At 39.5% G+C, this 19,587-nt stretch overlaps 3 protein-coding genes across 3 annotated transcripts; 2 read left to right on the forward strand and 1 right to left on the reverse strand.

Moving 5' to 3' along the window:
- The first annotated feature begins 156 nt into the window (after positions 1-156).
- On the forward strand, positions 157-7,869 carry casp8 (caspase 8, apoptosis-related cysteine peptidase). Its single transcript, XM_061084406.1, has 12 exons — positions 157-323; positions 1,846-2,005; positions 3,058-3,233; positions 3,376-3,481; positions 4,246-4,375; positions 4,455-4,510; positions 4,601-4,658; positions 4,807-4,871; positions 4,978-5,089; positions 5,229-5,356; positions 5,814-6,205; positions 7,057-7,869. Exons 2-12 carry the CDS (start codon positions 1,898-1,900, stop codon positions 7,190-7,192), a joined length of 1,467 nt encoding a protein of 488 aa, XP_060940389.1. The 5' UTR covers positions 157-323; positions 1,846-1,897; the 3' UTR covers positions 7,193-7,869.
- A 527-nt stretch (positions 7,870-8,396) lies between these two features.
- LOC133018101 (protein lifeguard 3-like) lies at positions 8,397-17,361 on the forward strand. The gene is made up of 12 exons (XM_061084407.1): positions 8,397-8,606; positions 10,931-11,248; positions 12,288-12,355; positions 12,795-12,859; positions 12,941-12,994; positions 13,081-13,131; positions 13,259-13,298; positions 14,035-14,072; positions 14,164-14,251; positions 14,417-14,512; positions 14,603-14,656; positions 15,247-17,361. The coding sequence occupies exons 2-12, from the start codon at positions 10,936-10,938 to the stop codon at positions 15,394-15,396; spliced, it is 1,017 nt and encodes a 338-aa protein (XP_060940390.1). The 5' UTR covers positions 8,397-8,606; positions 10,931-10,935; the 3' UTR covers positions 15,397-17,361.
- A 44-nt stretch (positions 17,362-17,405) lies between these two features.
- On the reverse strand, positions 17,406-18,854 carry si:ch73-71c20.5 (DUF4748 domain-containing protein). Its single transcript, XM_061084409.1, has 3 exons — positions 18,800-18,854; positions 18,378-18,645; positions 17,406-17,946 (listed from the first exon to the last, which is right to left on the reverse strand). The coding sequence occupies exons 1-3, from the start codon at positions 18,840-18,842 to the stop codon at positions 17,775-17,777; spliced, it is 483 nt and encodes a 160-aa protein (XP_060940392.1). The 5' UTR covers positions 18,843-18,854; the 3' UTR covers positions 17,406-17,774.
- Positions 18,855-19,587: the final 733 nt, after the last annotated feature.

The following is a 19,587-nucleotide window of genomic DNA, read 5'->3' on the forward strand; positions in this document are numbered from 1 at the left end:
TTGCTAATCCCAACTGTGACTGTTGGTACAATTGGAGTTTAGTATTTTAAATGCCTCTGAATATTCATTTCCCGTAAACATGGAGTTTATTTTGAAGGAAAGCGGAAACGACTATTCGTGAACGCGATAAAAAACACACTGACAGTAAAAGGATAATTCTACTTCCGCTGAAAGTGAAACCCCAGAAACATCTAGAAAGATGCGCCGGGAAACTTCAAGTAAAACTTTGGTGAAAAGTTGACTTTTGTCGAACTGCAGGAGACGAAGTGTTTCGCTCTGTGAAGGTGAAGTGACGGAGACAGACGAGGCCTCAGCGAATACGTGTAAGTCACCGAACTGTTTGTTTACTATGCCTGTAGTTTGAGAAGTAAATCAAAAGTTACACTGTTGCCTGTGCAGCGCTTAGGAAGCTCAACCGGTTTAACGCAACAACATCTTCACTGTTCCGCCGCCCAGACTCCAGTCAGACAAACTTAAACACTTTAGACTTTTAAAACGTTTCCGTGTTGTGAGATCGGACGTCACACCCGCGTGCCATGCTAATTCAGCTTTACGTGACGTCACTGGTGATAAGAAGAAGACCACTGTGATCCTGACGCGTTGTTATATAAAACTAGTTAAGGTTAGTTTCGTAAAATTCATAAGAATATAAATAAAAACTGTTGAGATCTCAAAAATGTGAGAAGAAAAATTGAGAATTAGAATAATAATAACTTAATTTATATAGCAGCTTTCATCACAAAGTACAATGTGCTTCACATTAAGAAACAAATGTTGGAAATACAGACAGATGTACATAAATAATAATGCCATAATTAAAATATTACCTGATATTTAAAAGATGCAAATGTTCCCTACTCGGGAATTGAACTAAAATCGAAAGAGGTCCAGTGAGAGAGAATTTCCTCAAGCAAAGGTCTGAAACATAATGTCTAACATGCATTATGATTCAGTGCCATATATTTTGAAGTAGCCTGGTAGTTGAATCAATGTCTGTACGAAGTCTAAAACTAAAATAAAGAAAGTACAATTCAATAGTATTTCAACAATCTTTATTAATAATTTTCACATTGAACTGGAGGGTACTCTTATAATAAAGTAAATGTCCTTTTTCGTTTCAAGTAAAATAAGGTTTGCATTTAAAAACAAATAAATGTCTTCTGAAAAAGACATCTTAGTATTAAAAAGTCAAATAGAAACTCTCTGTCAAATTCTTATAATCGGTCTGGGTCCAGACTGGGCACACCTATTTGTGCCCTATGCACTACAGTATCATATAAACTAAAATGCTCAGTCAACTATTGTGTCATGCTATGACAACATCCAACAGTTTTTTGGTAGAGGTGCTATTTAGTGTAACTTGAATGTTATTGTGATATCCGTTGGTATATTTACTTTATTAAAGCGACTCTATGCAACTTTGTAAACCGTAAAATAGAAGCTTCTAAATTAGTTTGATGTTACATTGACTTTGATTAGGGAGAATGGAGCCTTTTTCATTCCTCCTCCTCACCCTGAACACCTGTTGCTGCACCATGTATTTTTGCTGAGCGGATACGATCGCCTGTAAGAATTGTGTAATGGACTGATTGTCACATCTTAACGGTTATTATCTTTTTATCTTATTTGTTGAAATCGTCTTCACTTCCCAATAGCCATCAATCCATCAAATCGTCTGAGAAAATAGACAGAAAAAAAAGCCGGAGCCTGCGGCATCACAGGACTGTAATAAACACGACCAAGAATGAAATGGTTGGTCAACGTAACTGTCTGTCATTAACCAACCTGTCAGCCAACCAACCAACCAACCAACCTCTTGCTTATTTCCTTCTGTCCTCCCGACAGCACTGACCTTTGAGCAGAGCACCTGGCCTGTGTGGGTGGGACTGGGCCTGTGATGGATAGACTGAAGCTGTTACGCATAGACGAGGAGCTGGACTCCTCTGAGGTGGCAGCACTCTGCTTCCTGTGTCTTGATGTTGTCAACAAGAAACGCCTGGAGGGGGTGAGCACCACACATCTCATACTGTTGCCTATGCACTTGTCTGAAGGACAGGGTAGGGAATCTATATCAGAACCAGTTTTTGTTGTAATCCTCTTTACATCCTGTGAGTACCGGTAATGATTACATAAAAAGCTCTAACAACACAATGAAAAAGAAAAAGTCATATGTGGAAGCTGTAGGCCAGGATCCTTTTTGTCTCGGATGACGTGATTGGATGGCTGACCTACCTAGATATCAGGCAATATGAGCCTTTCACAGAGGAGTAAGCGTCAGTGTTCAGGTTTGCCACTTTGTGATAGTAAAAAGCATCATTGAACAGAATAAACAGTGCAGAATAGATTTACATACATGTTTATACTGGAAAATCTAAAATTATGTTTATTTTCTTAATTGAATTTCTACATATTTGTGTTTTCTTTTATTTAATGTATTTATTATTAGTATTTTTATTTATAAAAATGGCCTGTGGTAATGCACTGGAGCCTACTTTATTATTATTCCTTGTCATGAGTTAGCTCTCCTCAAACAGTTCTTTTATGTTTTTTTTTTTATTGTTTGAGTGATGGACGTTGTTTGGAGAGCTTTTTATAAACAGTCTATGGTGCAGACAGAACTTTGTGTTACATGTGTGCAGTTTATATACAAGTTTGATGGATTTACTGAGCTGCTGTTGTGTTTTCATACATTGCCTCAGCTATTTCAGAGGTTAGTTAGTTAAATTTTCACAATAAAAGCTCTGTAATTCAGCTCAATCTGAAGCATTGCAGCAACAAAATTAATGTTGTGCTTTTACTTTGAAGACAGCTTGCCAAACAGGAGGTGATTCTATAAACGTTGGTGGACACCCCCACTTCCACTGACTGCTACAGGGCTTTTTCTAAAAAGTCAGATTGTTACCATAGAGACATTTTACTTACATCCTCCAAAATATTGTTTTATTTTACCCATTTTCTTTTAACATCTATCTGTATTAATAATTAAAATTCAATGTTGACCCTCTCAAAATGTTGCTAACTGTTGTTTTGTCTGATTCTCGGTTTGATCTCATACAGATCAAAGATGCAAGACAGCTGTTCTCGAGACTAGAAGAAAAGGGTGTGCTGGAAAACAGTTTTTTCCTTTCTCAGCTGCTCCAAACTATCCGTCGAACAGATCTCCTCAGCTACCTGGAGACAGACAGCAGGCCACCAGAGGAAACGGATGCAAGTCCCACCCTGTCAACTTACAGGTAAAAGCAGTATGAATATTACAACCACTGGAAGAGGTGAGGATATGGCTCCATTACACTTCAGTCGGTATTAGTCCCAAGATCTTGAGTGTTCTGTTGTCTGTCTCTTCCCTCTTTTTCATTCATCTGTTCTTTCTGTCAGGGTGATGCTGTACGACATATACAACGACATGACTCAGGAGAATCTTGAGAAGATTAAGTTTCTGTTGAGCACCAAGTTATACAGAAGACAAACAGAGGCCAGCGATGTGAGAACACACCCACCACCACTGCAGCACCCACTGTTATATAAGAAGTGATGACATGCTGATTTCACTTTGTGCGTCGGAATGAAAAATCCTCTACACAAGATTAGGAACTAAACTTGTAGTTAAATTCTCTTGACGGTAAAAAGCCTGACATCATGAATCCACCTCACATGAACGTACATAATTTTCCAAATTGCATTTTAAACTGCAATTTAAGTGAAATCTATTTTCGTCTTTTTGTTTTTATCAGTCAACAACAAATAACCCGTGTAAACTTTTTTAACTTAGTTCAGTAAAGTTAAAACTAAACGTTTTTTGACAATGTTGTGCATTTTATACAGTTATGTATGTTTTATCATAGTAAATACTGTTAAATGTATCTTTTGCATACAACATATTTAGTCATGACCTGCCAAGGGTAGTTTCCAATAGGCCAAAGAGAATTATTATATTTATATGTTGTATGGAGCCATCAAATGTCTTGCCATATAGTGTAACAGTTACATATCAAATTCTAATAAGATGTTATTGTATGGATGTTAATCGAATATGAACATCATTTGATTTGCTAGGATGATTTGAAAGCTGTACATATTTTATACCGTTGTGACCTGTAGCCATTTTGCCTCAATTTCTTTGCCACGTTGTTTCTTTGTCATTATTTAAAAAAAGAAAATGATGGATTGTTCTTATGCAGACATCTTTACTTCTTCTACCAGCTTCGATACACACAGATATAACCGTTTTCTTTTCCTAATTTGCAGACAGCCCTGGATTTATTCATTAAAATGGAAAATACCGGTATACTGTCAAATACAAATCTCCACGAGTTGCTCGAAGCACTGCAGGAGACGGATCAACAACTGGCCTCGACTCTGCAGCAATACATGGACCGTATGAGAAACACACACACAAGCACATGTGCTTTTTAATGTTCATGTTTTATTTCATCAAACGATTGTTCTCTTTCCAGAGATAAACCAACAGAATCAGACGAGAGTACAGCCTCATGTCAGTATGGATTACCAGGTGTGTGTGTGTGTGTAAATGTGGGGTTTATTTAACAGTCAATCCTCCAGTGAGACAGTTTACTGAATGTGTGACTCTTTTCGTCCACAGCCGGTCGACAACAGGTCTTTACAAACTCAACTGTCCATATCTGAGTCTCAGCCCAGTTGTAAGAATGAATTACTCTTCCCATTCATTCATACACAGCCACTGAACAATGACCTCTAAATGCTCCAGCTTCAGAAATAACCAACACCTCTATTATTTTCATCAGACACACTCGAGAGGTGTCATTTTCAACTGTTTTTATTCTTCAGATGACAGAGGTGGAATTCACTCTGATGCAGAACCAAATGAAGAGCCGTCCTCTCCTTCTGACGAGGTAACCATTCACACGAGCACAAATCTCTCTCATCCATTCAGTCCTCTTATTTAGTGAAACATTAGTGATAATGATTTGTCTGTGTGGTCGTGCTTGTTCCCTGTAGGCTGAGTACTATCCTCTGACACATAACCCTCGTGGTCTGTGTGTGGTCATAAACAATGAGAACTTCCAGGGATCACAGCTGAGAAATAGACCTGGAACTCAGGAGGATGAAAGTACGTATTTTTGTATTTGAACAGGAATTATGTATGTACTGTTATTTAGTGCTTGATACTTAATAATTATCACCTGTGATCCAATGGAAACACAAACCTGCTGGTATTCTTCAGTTTGTCTAATTTCTTTGTGATTCAGAGGCTCTGTATTCAGTGTTCGGCCGCCTTGGCTTCAAGTTGGTGATTCTGAATGACATGACTGCCGGCGCCATGCGAAAGGAGCTAAAGGAGCTGGGCAAAATGAACTTTATTGATCATGATGCCTTGGTGAGTAATAGAATACAACAAGAATCAAGAAAGTTCAATTTTCTTCAAGAAAGCCTGTTAATACTTAATTATTCACACTGTAAATGGTCTGGCACTTTAACTCCTGTGTCACTGCAACTATAAAATCTTAAATTAAAAATTGCTGCATCTCTGTACAGACAGACAAACTGTTTTCTCCTTTTGTCTAAAACTCAGGCTACTGCTGCACCTGCATAATGTCTGCTCTTAGATTTTTTTTTTCTGCGCTTGGATTTCGAGCATGAAATCAAAAACTCCTGCTCTCACCCTGAAATCTTTAAAGCATGTTATAGTATTTATTGTAATTCCTTGCATATAAAATTATCTCATATTTGAACCCCAGCTAAGTTTTCTTATGTTTCATCCTGAAACATCTCTAAAATCAAAAGTTCAATGAATGTACTGAAAACTTTAAAGACATGTTTACTTGTGATCTCAGGTGGTTTGTGTGCTCTCCCACGGAGAAATGGGATGTGTCTATGGGATTGATGGGCAGGAGGTGTCACTGCGAGAACTGACAGAGCCCTTCACGAGCAGGAGAGCCCAGACCCTGGCAGGGAAGCCCAAGCTGTTCTTTATACAGGCGTGCCAGGGAGGTGGCTATCAGGGAGGATCCCTGCCGTGTCCCCCGACACCGAGACAGGAAGAGGAGGTCAAACCGAGTCCCCTGGAGGAAGACGCAGGCCCCATCCGTGGCGAGACGGTGCCTTGGGGCGCTGACTTCCTGCTAGGCATGGCCACCGTGCCTGAGTGCAAATCGTTTAGAAACACTATCACAGGCTCCATCTACATCCAGGAGCTGTGCAGTCAGCTGACCCTATCAGCAGAAAGGTGAGCGAGTCCTCCACACAAAGTGAAGGATGAAGGATGTTGGTTGAGCTTTGACTTCCATACCAATACATGTTTATTTTGAAACAGTATTTATATATGTAATGTATGAAAATGTTTAGCTCTGTATCAGTTTTAATGCCAATCCATATTAAAACGCATGAAAATGCATTTCATGAGAGCAATCATGTGCAATGGGCATGTGCATACCGTAGTTAAAAGGAGGCAGATTGTCCTCTCAGCAGTCAGAAAATATTACAAACCAGAAACTACGGTGATTTAAAGTAGGAGCATAAAATGTTATCAGCAATAAGTGTCATGCCTCCTAACAGCCAATCAGGAAGCGAATGATAAAGACTCTCCCATCAATTCCTAATGTCTCTTTTTGTGTTTGCCCAGACAACAATGCAGCCGAGGCAGCAGTGTTTCCCAAACTTCTCAGTTTTAGGTGCTGGAAAACACCAGAGTAGCGTGGACATCTGTCTTTAAAGCCTTATTAGGGGTGTCACTAGAAAGATAGTTTGTCGTTGAGTCTCAACCTGGGAAGGTGTAACATTTACATTGTGGGGATGGAGGCGCTCTGTCCTGATTCCCTCCCACTAGACGAGCATGGGCAGATGCATGAGCTATATGAGCACATGCGACAGATGACTTTCAAGCGTTATAAGGCATTTTAAGTAAGACTTTTAGACTCTTTGACATTACTTTTTATGTTTCCGTGCCGTGAAAGTTGTCAAAGCATTGTTGCGCTGTAGCTTTTTGCTATGCACTTTTAAAAATAAAATGTTTGGGTACCACTAGCAAATTGTAAGACCTATAATTAGTCATGCGTTTGTCTTTGTGTTTCTGTGCAGCCGGAAGGAGGATGACATACTCACTGTTCTGACACGTGTGAACAGGAACGTGAGCAAAAAAGATTATTTGAACCACAAACAGATGCCGGAGCCCAAATACACTCTGACCAGGAAGCTTGTCCTCAAATTTGTGTGAGCTGCAATCAAGTGCATTTCTGCAGATGTGCCAGATTCCCTCATCCGTGCATTTGTTTGTTTTTTTTGGGGGGTGTTTGTATGTGAATGGTCTCTGTACTATACAGATGGTAGATGATTTAAATGTATGCATCTTTTTTGTTATCCTAAGAAGCTGATATCTAGAGAGAATAAATCACTCTGGCAAATTAAAATGCTTTTTTTTAAAAATAAAAGTCTTTCGGTAGAAAAGTAATTTTTGTAACATAAAGAAACAATGTGGGATGAGGTTGTATTGTCAACTTTTGCCATAACTACATTAGTAAATGTACATTGAATGTTTTAAAGATTCACACTGGGAAAGGGATCCCTCACTTGTGTCTCTCCCTAACGTCTCTGTGTTTGTCTGCCTTGTATTGATTGACAAGTCCTATGAGGCAAATAGGTAATATGGGTTCTACAAATGAAGTATTATTGATTTGATTGATTATAGAGCACAGCAACAGTTAACAAAGCCAATGTTGTTGAGTTGTGTATAAATTATAGTTCTGCACTCATCTTTGATTTTTTTCAACATTTGTGTATTTGAAATTACATCCGCTGCAGTCATCATTTTCTTATGTTATACTTTGAATCGGTGGAGGAGGTACTGAAACATTACACTTAAAATATCAAATAAAACCCAAAAAGTATGAAGAAGTACCCTGTGAACTTTTCTACTTGAGTAAAAATAAGTACTTGCTAATAAATATACTTTCAGTATTAAAAGTAAAAGTATTTGAAGAGTGAATGACATTTTGGGTGAATCTCATCCTCTGGATTCATTTCAGGGTTTTCTTCTTTACCAGTGTGGCTGCTGCAGGAGGCGGGGTTTAATGTTACCTGTCTGCTCTGATTGGATCAGTGGATCAATTCCACTCTCGTTATTGATTACTTAAAAAAAAATATAAAGATAAAACAAATGTAAAGCAATTCATTTGCAACTCACGATGGAGAATAAGGGAATAACTATTTGCTGATACAAAGTAAAATGGGAAAAGGACAGATACATGAAATATGTACTTAGGTACTTAACGTCAGTAACGTGAGACGTGCCGGTGGAACGTCCGTCAGCTGAGAGTGACATGCCCTGTACACAAACGCACACACACACACACACACTTCAGCTGGACTCCACCCTTGTTATCACTCTTCCAGGAAATGTTCTGGTTATCTCCAGCTGCAGCTCCACACACCCCCACACACGGGGACAGGCGTGACGACAGAGGACAGCTGCTGGACACGCTGACAGTGTTGTCCCCGTCTCTCCGTGTTCGGTGGAGTTTGTAGTTTCTGGAAAAAGCCGAAGGGCGTGGCTCGGGCTGACGACAGGAAGCTCTGACATTTTGGGAAACAGCGACGAAACAAGTGCTTGTTGCGTTCACACCTCACAGTCGGTAAGTGGAGCTACTTCTAAACATGTTTGTAACCATGGGAAAACGCAGAAACACGTTTTAAAACCAGTGTGTTGTTAGTGTGCTCATGGTGCCGTGGCCCCAACTCCCCCACCGTGGAGACTGGGATGTTTGTGACTGGGTGTTATTCATGGCTGCTGGCCGTGAGTCACCTGAATGGGCTGCTTGTTAGCTGATCTCCGGTGGACAGGGTGGAACTGGAGTCCCACTGCCCGGCCTTGTGTTGCTCTGCTGGGCGCAACCCTCCGAGGTGATCCCTCTGGATGAAACTTTGGCTTGTTATCTTCTTCTCAACCCGGAGGAGACATTTTGACAGCTGTCGTGTGAAGTCACTACCACCGTGGTGGGAGTCAGCATCCATCCGGTCGTTATCCTGGAACCCAAAGGGAGTTACCTATCAATCGAATTTTCTTTTTGTAGCTCATATCCACGATCTCTGATTCGCAATCCACCGTCATATGGTCCATGATCACATTATAGAACCATTAGTGTATTAATTGATGCATCTGTCTCCCCACATGTGAACTACTCTGTTGTCAGGGATGAGCAAATCATTTCATTCAGATGTCATGTTTTATTCGATCAACCATCCACAACCCAGAGATATTCAGTTAATCATGGTTTAATATTTCAGAAACTGGTACCTTCACGTTTTTTGGATTGAGTTGATCGATCAGTTGTTCAATCAGAAATGTTCTGTTAACCAAATGATTGACCGACGTTGTAGCTCTTAGATATTACCTCTTTGAAATCTAATAATATGTCATAAATGAAATAAAATACACAAATATGAGAAGAAATACAATGCCCTCAACGTCTTCTGATTCCCCTTCTCTGCTAACAATTTAAATTTCACCCACTGTCCAACTCTTCTGTGGATGAACGCAGCAATGTTCTGCAATAGTACTGTAATTATAAAATACGATTAATTCTTGATACGATTAGTGCGTAGTGTTAACAGCCTGACCATTATGCTTAAAAACTGTGAAAACATTGTATTTTTTCACAGTTTTTAAGCATAATGGTCATTTTCAGGCTGTTAACACTTCAGCATGACAGAGAAATGTCATGATGACTAAGGACAAACACAGGAAGACTTCAGGGGTGAGATACGCAGTGAGAGAAGTTCCTGAAATTTAATAAAAGACTTGTATTTACTCAACAGCAGTCTCAACAAAAACGTAAACGTTATCTCTGCCAAACCTGTTCTTACTGAGTGTTGTCTTGTAAAGTCTTTGTTATTCTGTCCACCCTGAAACTAGACTTCACAATTGCCACAGTGACCTGTTAACAGATTCTCTATTTGAGGAATCCTAGTTGCGTTATACGATGTTGTGGAGGTTAACTATTCCGATGTTAACAGGGTGTGTACCTACAACAACTAGGGCTGACACAACTTGTCTAGAGCCGAGTTACAACCTGCTAAACTACTTAAATCTTGTAATTTTCGTGCTGCGACCCAAAAAGGGATTTGCTCCAGCTCCTCTGTGCATGTTTCTGTATACTGCAGATACTCTGAGCACTTTTTTCCATTTAGTGTTTTCTTTCTTGTTGCTTGGCGCTGGGGTGATGTTACAGCAGCACAAGGTGGAGCCAGCTCTTGAATTCTTTTACTGTGTGTGTATTCCTAGTGAAATGGGAACTAAGTAAATGAACAAACTGAGCATGCAAGTGAGACAAATAATAATGCAATGGCTTGATTTCTATGTATTTTATTAGTTTAGTTCAAGTATGATTGTCACCCAGGCAGCTAAATCCAAGTGTTGGATAAAACGTCTTTATCTCGTATTTCTTTGGTTGTCGGTCAACTAGAGGATTTAAAGTTGAACCCATTGAATACTAAATTCATATTTCCATCTCCCAGTTCTCTATGTAATGGGACACTGTTTCTACATCAAGTCAGATTTTCTTTCTCATTTCTGAACCACCATTTGTTGTTAATTAATCCAGCTTGTGTTTTTAATGGGCCCAGGCTCAGACACATAGGACTAACATGCCAGCTAACAGTGTTGTTCCTTTTTCACTGAAAGCTGCTTAAAAACACACTCTGTCAGTACTACCCTTTTTTTTATACATACATTAAGTCATTTCCTCCGTTTTGCAATGCATAAATATTAATTAGATACACGTTAAAAGCCTGTCTACAAATGGATGTGTTTCGATTAAGGTCTGTGGATAATATTGGCCGTGGCTATGAATGGTTCTCATTGTTGTTCTCTGCTTATCCCACAGACCATCGTCGCTTTTTGTACATAAAAGTGTGTAACACATATGTCCTGCTTTTTCTCCTGCTTCCCTCCTAACAGACATCATGTCCAGGTCAGACTTCCCTCCAGGGTATGATGACTCTCGTGGCCCGCTGTACGTACCTCAGGACGGGCCTTACCCACCTCCCCCTGCCTATGGCTTTCCAGCTTATGGTGGTTTCCAGCCAGACCAGCCGTCTGCTCCCTACCCCTCCGGACCAAACGCTCCTATGTTCCCAGGCCAGCCAGGAGGCTACCCTCCTGGTCCATACCCGGGACAACCTCACAACGCTGGGCCTCCAGGGGCAGGCTACCCCATGCCACCTCCCATGCCCCCTATGATGCCCCCTACCATGCCATCAGATGTCCTGAGCTCTGGTAAGAGCAGGGCAACCCGGCATGTCTGTGTGTTTTATAATGGAGCTATCCCTTTTTTAAAGCAAAAGTGAAATATGTTGAGAGTACTCTCTTCTTTTTGACAACATTACAAAAGATCATGCATATTTGTTACTATATCCTGGCATATTCAAATAATTACAATGCGTTATTTAATCAATCAGACCAAAACAGCATCTATTACCCCATTTACACCTGGAATTAAAATGCATTTTGGGTAATAGGATTGCATCAGATAGAGCTCGACTGCATGTGTAAATGTACCTATGACACATTGAGAAGAAGATGAGATCTGATCGGACAAAACCCAGCAGGAGGGGGTCAGTGATGCATGTGACTACATTTAAAATAAATGTAAATACAACTTTGTTGTCAGTCAACATTCAACACGTGTGCACTGTGCATAAATTATAACCACAATGCCCAACCAAATCTCACTGTGGACACATATTGATACCAAGTTTAAATGTTATCAGATCAAAATCACATTTAGATACAATGTGGTTACGAAACTCATTTGAATCCCAGGTGTGAGTGGAACAACTTGGAACATTGCACCTTTTGTATAAGACCAAGCCAATTTGAACTGAGCAAAAGTGAAGGAACACATACGTCATTTAAGCTTCAGTTTGTAGCGTTTAAGCTTGGGAAGCAGATTTCTTGCTGCATGGATGTAAGACTAATGACATACTGAAAAGTGGACAGAAAAACCCACTTAATCTTGCTTATGTCGGGGAATTCAGTTAATACTTTCCCCAGTGTGTATTGCATTCACAAACTGTCGTTTTTTTCCAACGTTTATTTAGCAATGGCGGCCTGGGTACTCCGTACTGTGCTGTATTACCCTGCCATAGCATTAATATATGCTACATAACGTTTTCAAGACTTCTCTGAAAAGTTTCTTTTTGCTAAGTTGTCTTTGCAGAAAGTCACCTAGGGGGTCTGGGAAATTGGCAAATGTAGTAACAAAAGTGCACATTTGGTCAGTGCTCATACTCTCTCTGTTCTGGTGATGTCACAGGTGATGGTTTTGCAGCGCGCGACAGCGACTGGGACAGTCTGAGTATTCGGCATGCCTTCATCAGAAAGGTAAAGTATTGTGCCTATGCAAACCTTTACTGGTTTAGTACCAGTTTGTGACACTTTACACTGAAGTCAGAGCAAAGCATGTGATGTACTGAAAGATAAATTCCTTCCTTCCACGGACTCTTCTAAATGACAGATTTTGTCTATCTGTCACACAGAGTCATATTTTGACTATTTTGATTCAAACTACTTTTATTCATGTGTGTAGAGGTTTCTCATAGATATCTACAATTCAGTTGGATTATTACTATCTTTTATTCCAGTTTCCGATATCTACACTCTAATTCTGTCTGGGCTTGATATAGGTGCACGGTATCTACACTATTCTGACAAATTCAATTAATAATTTCACAGACTAACTGGGCCTCATGTTGGCTTTGAATGCTCAGTCAAAAAACTCCAGGGTGTAATGTCCCTTTTGGTTTCTTTGTGTTTTTTTCAGGTGTATTTGGTTTTGGCGGCTCAGCTCCTCACCACCACAGCCATCGTGGCTCTATTCACCTTTGTGTGAGTAGAGGGTGTGTCTCAGGGGCTGTTTGTTTATTTGTCTGTGTGTATCATGCTTTAACCATGTTGTGTTTCCCACAGTGACTCCGTCAAATCTTTCATACAGCAAAACCAAGCTCTCTACTGGACAGCATAGTGAGTCTTTGTCAGTGGTAACACCAGTTTCTTTTCAATGATGTATGAAAATGAACGTTTTTGAATGTTGATATTATTTCTTTCAGTGGTATATATATCGTCGTCCACCTTGTACTGGTCTGTTGTAAAGGCCCCAGGTGAGTGATTGCTCAGTTTTACAAAGAATAATTGTATACAGTATATTTACATAAAGAACACTAGAAATAGAAATAGTATTTATAGAAAACCCCTGCTGTGAGTTTTCTAATCCCACTGTCTTTGTAGGAGGAAGTTCCCATGGAACGTCATCCTGCTGCTCATCTTTGTAAGTGATCATCAGATTTATGAACCAGGAGTTATACACACACAATTACTGACCCTTTCCTGGACTTGGATCAAATCTATTCTCAGACTGAAATATGTAACCTTTCCCCAACGGAAAAATTACCATTAGTCTCTGTTAGTATTTCCTGGAGATAGAAGTTTGATTTTAATAACACCACACTCGACTCAGCCTGTTGGCATACTGCTTTTAATATGTTGTTTACATTTGATCAGCTCTAAGAGCAAAATGGCTCCGTGTGTTACTTCATGGCTCAGTTTAGTCAGTAGAGGTTAACTTATGTTATTCAGCTTTGTTATTATTACACATACTGCTGACTCACTTCTACATGTTCCACTACGCTGGATCCATTGTTTGGACTCTTAAATGTGTTTTTTGAGCTGTAAACTAAATTATACGACTTTAATGAAACACATTAGTGCTGGATTTAATATAATATATTCCATATTTATTACCAATTCATTTGTTTTGTCAATATTTATGGGCTAGGTACTTTTTTAACGCTTAAACTATTTCAGTCTACGTTTTATTAAAATCTGAAGGATTTAGTTTTTTACCACATTCTATATTTGGATGATCTAGTTACAAGTATTTATTTGTGGGCACCTTATTTGGGTCAGTTACAGAGTTTTTTTCCTTTTCGTAAATGAACTGGATTTTGGTTTGATTAGCGGGCTTGTTGCTATTAAACCTTCACCTTTGCTTATTTTTTAAACAGACACTGGCTTTGTCCTACTTGACTGGAACCATATCCAGGTAAAAATAAACTTGAACAGTTCAGAAAGTATGACAACTTCCGGACAGTTTCCTTCTGTATTAACTGCATGGTGCTCTTTTTCCTTTTTAGTTACTATGACACAAAAGCAGTGTTTCTCGCAATTGGAATCACCGCTGTTGTCTGCATTGCCGTGACCATATTCTGCTTCCAGACAAAGGTAAGGTGTGAGTGAGTGAGTGTCTGTGCGTGTGAGGATGTGTGTGACAGTTTAAGAGAGAGTGTGTGTTTGTGTGTGTGGGTGTGTGTGAAAGAGAGCACTTTTTATCTGTAAATGTATTTTTTAAGTATCAACATGGCTGTTGGTTGTTTCTCTTTCTCAAAGGTCGACTTCACCAAGTGTCAGGGTCTCTTCTGTGTCCTTGGGATCGTAGTATTTGTCTGCGGCATCATTACAACCATTGTGCTGTCCTTCAAATACGTGAGTTAAAGCTAATGTGTACAACACAACACTGTTCTTTACAAAACATATTCAAGATGTCATCATTGTAATAACTGTTTGTTGTTGCAGATTCCTTGGCTTCACATGCTTTATGCAGCTATGGGAGCCATAGTCTTCACTTTGGTGAGTATTGAGCATAATAAGTAATAAATAATAACCTTTATTTGCATAACACTTTTCTTAACAAAGTAACAAAGAGCTTCAAAAGAGGATACATTATATAGGATTAAAATTGAATAAAAGTAAACCAACATAAATGTATTTATTTTATTATTTAGTTTGAAGAGAAAAGAAAATCTGTTACAGATGAAGCTTTTCTGATCACAGCTGCCAAGTCTTTCCAGAGTTTGGGGGTGGGCCTGTACTGCAAAAGCAGAAGGGCCTTTAATCACAAATCAGGATCTGGGAACTTGCAGAAGACGATCCGCTGATCTAAGAGCGTGCAGGCTCATAAGGAGTCATCAATAAAATCTTAAACGTCAATGAAGGAAGCCAATGTAGTGAAGCTAGAATCAGTGTGGTTACAATTTCCTGATCCAGTAACAATCCTAGCATTAGCATTTGCCCTCACTATGGTGAGTATTCTACTTAGAAGCTTTATAAACAGTTTCTACTATTTGTCACACCTCCATTCCAAGTTGATCTATTACTATCTTCTACTATTATTTTAAAAAGCATGTTTTATGATTTTTTGTTTTTGTTTGTGCTTGTAGTTCCTAGCTTACCACACACAGCTGCTGATCGGCAACAGGAAACACTCCATCAGTCCAGAGGAATACGTGTTCGCTGCTCTCTCTCTCTACGTCGACATTGTCCAGATCTTCCTCTTCCTGCTGCAGATCATTGGCGTTGCGTCCAGATAAGTCCACAAGGGCGTCACCGTGCAAACAAGCATCCAGCTGCAAAACCATTCCATGCTTTTTTCAAACCTCTCCTTGTTTTCACTCAGAATCCGAACACATGTATGAAGTCATGGTGCACTTCAGGGAACAGGAAGGGCTGAATTTGAGATTTTGTCAGTGTAGGCTCATCACATGCACACAAAAATGCACTTTTTTTTCTGAAATCGGTATTTGTCTGAATCTGCATAAACAACTTACCAGTGGTTAGCCAAGAATATTGATACTTCAGTATAGATACCGGTTGACATTGGAAGCTGCTACGTTTATTTATCCTTGCTGGACTTCAGTTAATTCGATCGTGACATTTTTCTCTCCATGAACATGTACTTCTCCTTATAAGTTATCTACTCTGTATAAATGTTGAGAGGTTTGTTCTAATTTTCAGACCGATTTGCCAACTTCGAGGCTTTCTCTGTCCTACAGGCTGATGTACAGTAGGGGTGGGCATTATTCAAACAACTGCTTTCTAAACCAAGTAACAGGGCCATGAGCCATGACTGTTATATCAATACAGACTTTGAATTATTCATTTTAATTATTAAAAGTTACAAATGTAAACATGTGCCCTGATTTGTGACAAGAATTTATAATTAATAGGCTGCATCTAAATATGTTTAACTTACCATTGGATAATGTGCCAAATGTTCAGAGTTTAACCTGACTCTAAAAGGATTTTTTTAAACTAATTTAAAGGGATAGTTCAGCATGTTGGGAGGAAACCTTCTTTGCTTTCTTGCTGAGAGATAGATTTTATGAGTAATTCCATTCTTAGATTTTAAGTCAGTTCTCTCATATAAAAGTCTGCAGCCAATGGACATTAAGATTGGTTTTAGCATAAAAACTGTAATTAGAGGGAAACAGTTGGCCTGGCTCAGTCCGATGATTAGAACAAAATCAATCTACCTGCAGTTCTAATGCTCAAGAACTAATGTGACACATCTTTAGTTAAATCTGTATACAAACTGGGGGGGTGTTATGTCCGACTATAACTATATATAGGTTTAAGGAGTGTGGAACATAACCTCCTGAAAATACAAATGTATATTTTTACACCAACATATACAAGGTCTTCTCACCAGTGTCTCTGAAGTTTGTTTGTGTAATCCATGATGTGTACATTAGTGTCGGAGGCTGGTAGGTGGATTTATTTTCCTTGTGAGAGAGCCAGGCTCATGGTCTCCCTCTCTTCCAACCATCACTCTATACTAAGCTAACTGCAAGTTGTGTCATCTTCACAAAATTAGCATGTTTCTCAAAATGTATTAATTATATACACGTTAAGAGTCAAAATCAGGTGGTAAATCAAAGTGAACTCTTTGACAAATAGAACCAATGTTATGGATGGTATTGATCCCACTGACTCCTAATGATAAGCAAACACTTCCTATTGGTTGTATCAATACTTTGGAGCTTAACATGCCCACCTCTGAAGTACAGCTCAGTAATCACACACTTGTTCTAATGTTATCATTTACATACAACATCACTAGTGCCTTCACCACAACAACGTTACAGAGGACTACTTTTGTTTTACTCTAAGAAGTGCCTGGTTATATTCAATAATCTTTAATAGTATTGTTCCCTACTGTATGTGCCTCTTCATGTATTACAGAGTTTGGTCAGACGCTGAGTCAGCAGGGCGGGTCTTTCCACTGGAAAGATCATTCATTGTCAGTGTTGAATTACTGGAACACTAATGACGTTTGGGGCGTTCCAGCTTGTCCACTATCTCTGACATGATCCGCTCCAACCAGCTGCTCCTCCACACACACCCACACACCACTGGCTAATGTTAAATATAACCCTCAACTCTTAAGTAACAAGGGAAACATTTTGAGTGTGCGGCTGGGTTTGTAAATATGTCACATCAGTGCTAAAGAAAATCTGTTTGCTTTTTCGTATATTAAATAAAACTGTTTTATTTGAGTTATGATGTGGTTCATTTGCAGCTATAGCAGCTAAAACTCAGGTTTATAGACAAATATACAGTTTCATTTATTTCCACAATTTCTTACAGAACATCAGTGAGATGACAAATAAATACATGGTGATTTTCCAAATTCAATAAAGTGGTCACACTTAACATCATGAGCCATCTCTGTACTTGAATAAGGAAGAAAATGTTCAGATTTCCGGCTTTGACACAGACATGTCCCTTCACAGCCTCCCATCATCAACACCAGAAGAAATATTCGGTCCTGAATGTCTCCGAGCTTTTAGGTGTTTTAAAGTGAAGCTCATACAGTCCACATCTCCTCAGTGATCAGTCTTAGAGCGGTGCAGGAATCACCATCTGGAGTAGCAACATTCAGGCTATGGTGCAAATCACCCATAAAACGTTACTGCTCCACGTTAACCCCCTCTGAGTGACGGTGGTAGCGACTGCCTTCATATTCTCCTTCATTGGACATTCTCATCCTCTGTCGAACCTTCAGCTGCTTCAGGCGGTTCTTGTCCACCTCTCTCTTGGCGAGGATGAAGCTGATGATGCCTGTGGGGAGGCCGATCATCCTGGACACAGGCGAGAGATATTTAAGTCACTGAGTAACGCGTTCCATGAGCATACATCAAGTAGTATAAAACAGTGATAAAATGGGGTTTCACTATGTCAACAGAGAGAACCCACACATAAATATAATAGATGAATGTGGAAACTTTTCACTGACCCCCCCTGGGTCACATCTGAGAACCACTGCTTTTAATGATCTTGTGGGGGGGAGTTTTGTTTCATACATGAAATGAAAATTAATAAAGTATAAGGTTCAATACTGATGCTGACAATATTACAGCTGTTGTTTGTGCTACAACAACAACAACTAGTGCAATAATTACAACTTCAACAATTGACTGATCTCCTCTTGTGTTATTTAGTGTTGTTGTCTCTGTTGATCATTAAGTTCCACTGTTCTCATGTGTTCGCTGGGGCTGTTAAAGAGGCTCACCAGGCGTATCCGATGTTAACCATCGGGTTCTTCGCCCTCCTGTGCGGGATGTCCTCAGGACCCTCTTCCTCCTCTTCCTCCCCGGCTCTCCTGCCCTCGGTGGGGCTGCTCCTCTGCGGTTCCGTCCTGGCGCTGGAGCTCAGGGAGGCGGCAGGGGAGACGTGGAGGAGCCGGCACCGGGCAGCCGGCGGCGGGGCACCCGGACACAACAAGGCCGGGGTCCGGCTGCTGTGTGTGAGGAGCCGCCGGCCTGGATCAAGGTGTAAACCTGAGAGGAGACATGTTATCTGTCAGAGACTTCCGGCTCACCTGACAAGAACCTGTACTTTTCAAACATGACGTCATTTCCACGAGCCTCTGTCCACAATGTTACTCTAGTGAAACCTAACGTAAAGTCCGACATTAACGAATTTCTCTTTTACCTTTCACTGTTGACCTGAGAGCTCGCACGTAACCCGCCGCCATGTTTGATGGAGGTTTCGGACATGCGCAGTAAGGTTCTATTTGAACCCCAAACTGCTGCCCCTACTGGACGCTATTAGTGCTGCACTCTGAGCTGCAGAAAATGAAGGAAAGTCGAGAAGCATCAGGACTGAAGGTGACAACATAAAAAAAAAATACTCCGTCGGACAAACAAGAACAAACAGATGCAGAGATAAATAAGTCAATAAGTGAATTATACATACTATGTACAGTTTGGCGAGGAATATTGCTAATTATGTATTTTTACATCTATTTATTTATTTCCACATTTATTCACATTATTCCAGGTATATTTATATGTTTCTGCATTTAAGCATTTTTATATTTGTTGATTGGCGTGGGGACAAGAATATACAGTCAATCTGTTCACCTCCTGATTAACATATAAAGATATACAGAATTAAAATATGGAGAATTGCAGAATAAAATGTGGAAATGTAAAAACATATAAATACTAAATGTAGAAATAAATAAATAAATACAAGTAGAAATAAAACAAATATATACATTTAGAAATACATTTATGGCCGATTTCATTACAACTGTGTGTATTTTATTTATATTCGTATTTATGCATTAAAGTTTTTATTTTGGCATTTTATTATTTTTTTATTTTATTTTAGCAGTGTCAGTCCTCCGCAAAGCAAAATCGTAATTTTTCTCCACATATAATAAAGTAAATAAGTTTTGGATCAACTGGAACATCCTGAGAGAAAATAAGAGTGAA

The sequence above is a fragment of the Limanda limanda genome, chromosome 13, assembly GCF_963576545.1.
Source record: "Limanda limanda chromosome 13, fLimLim1.1, whole genome shotgun sequence".
NCBI lineage: Eukaryota > Metazoa > Chordata > Actinopteri > Pleuronectiformes > Pleuronectidae > Limanda > Limanda limanda.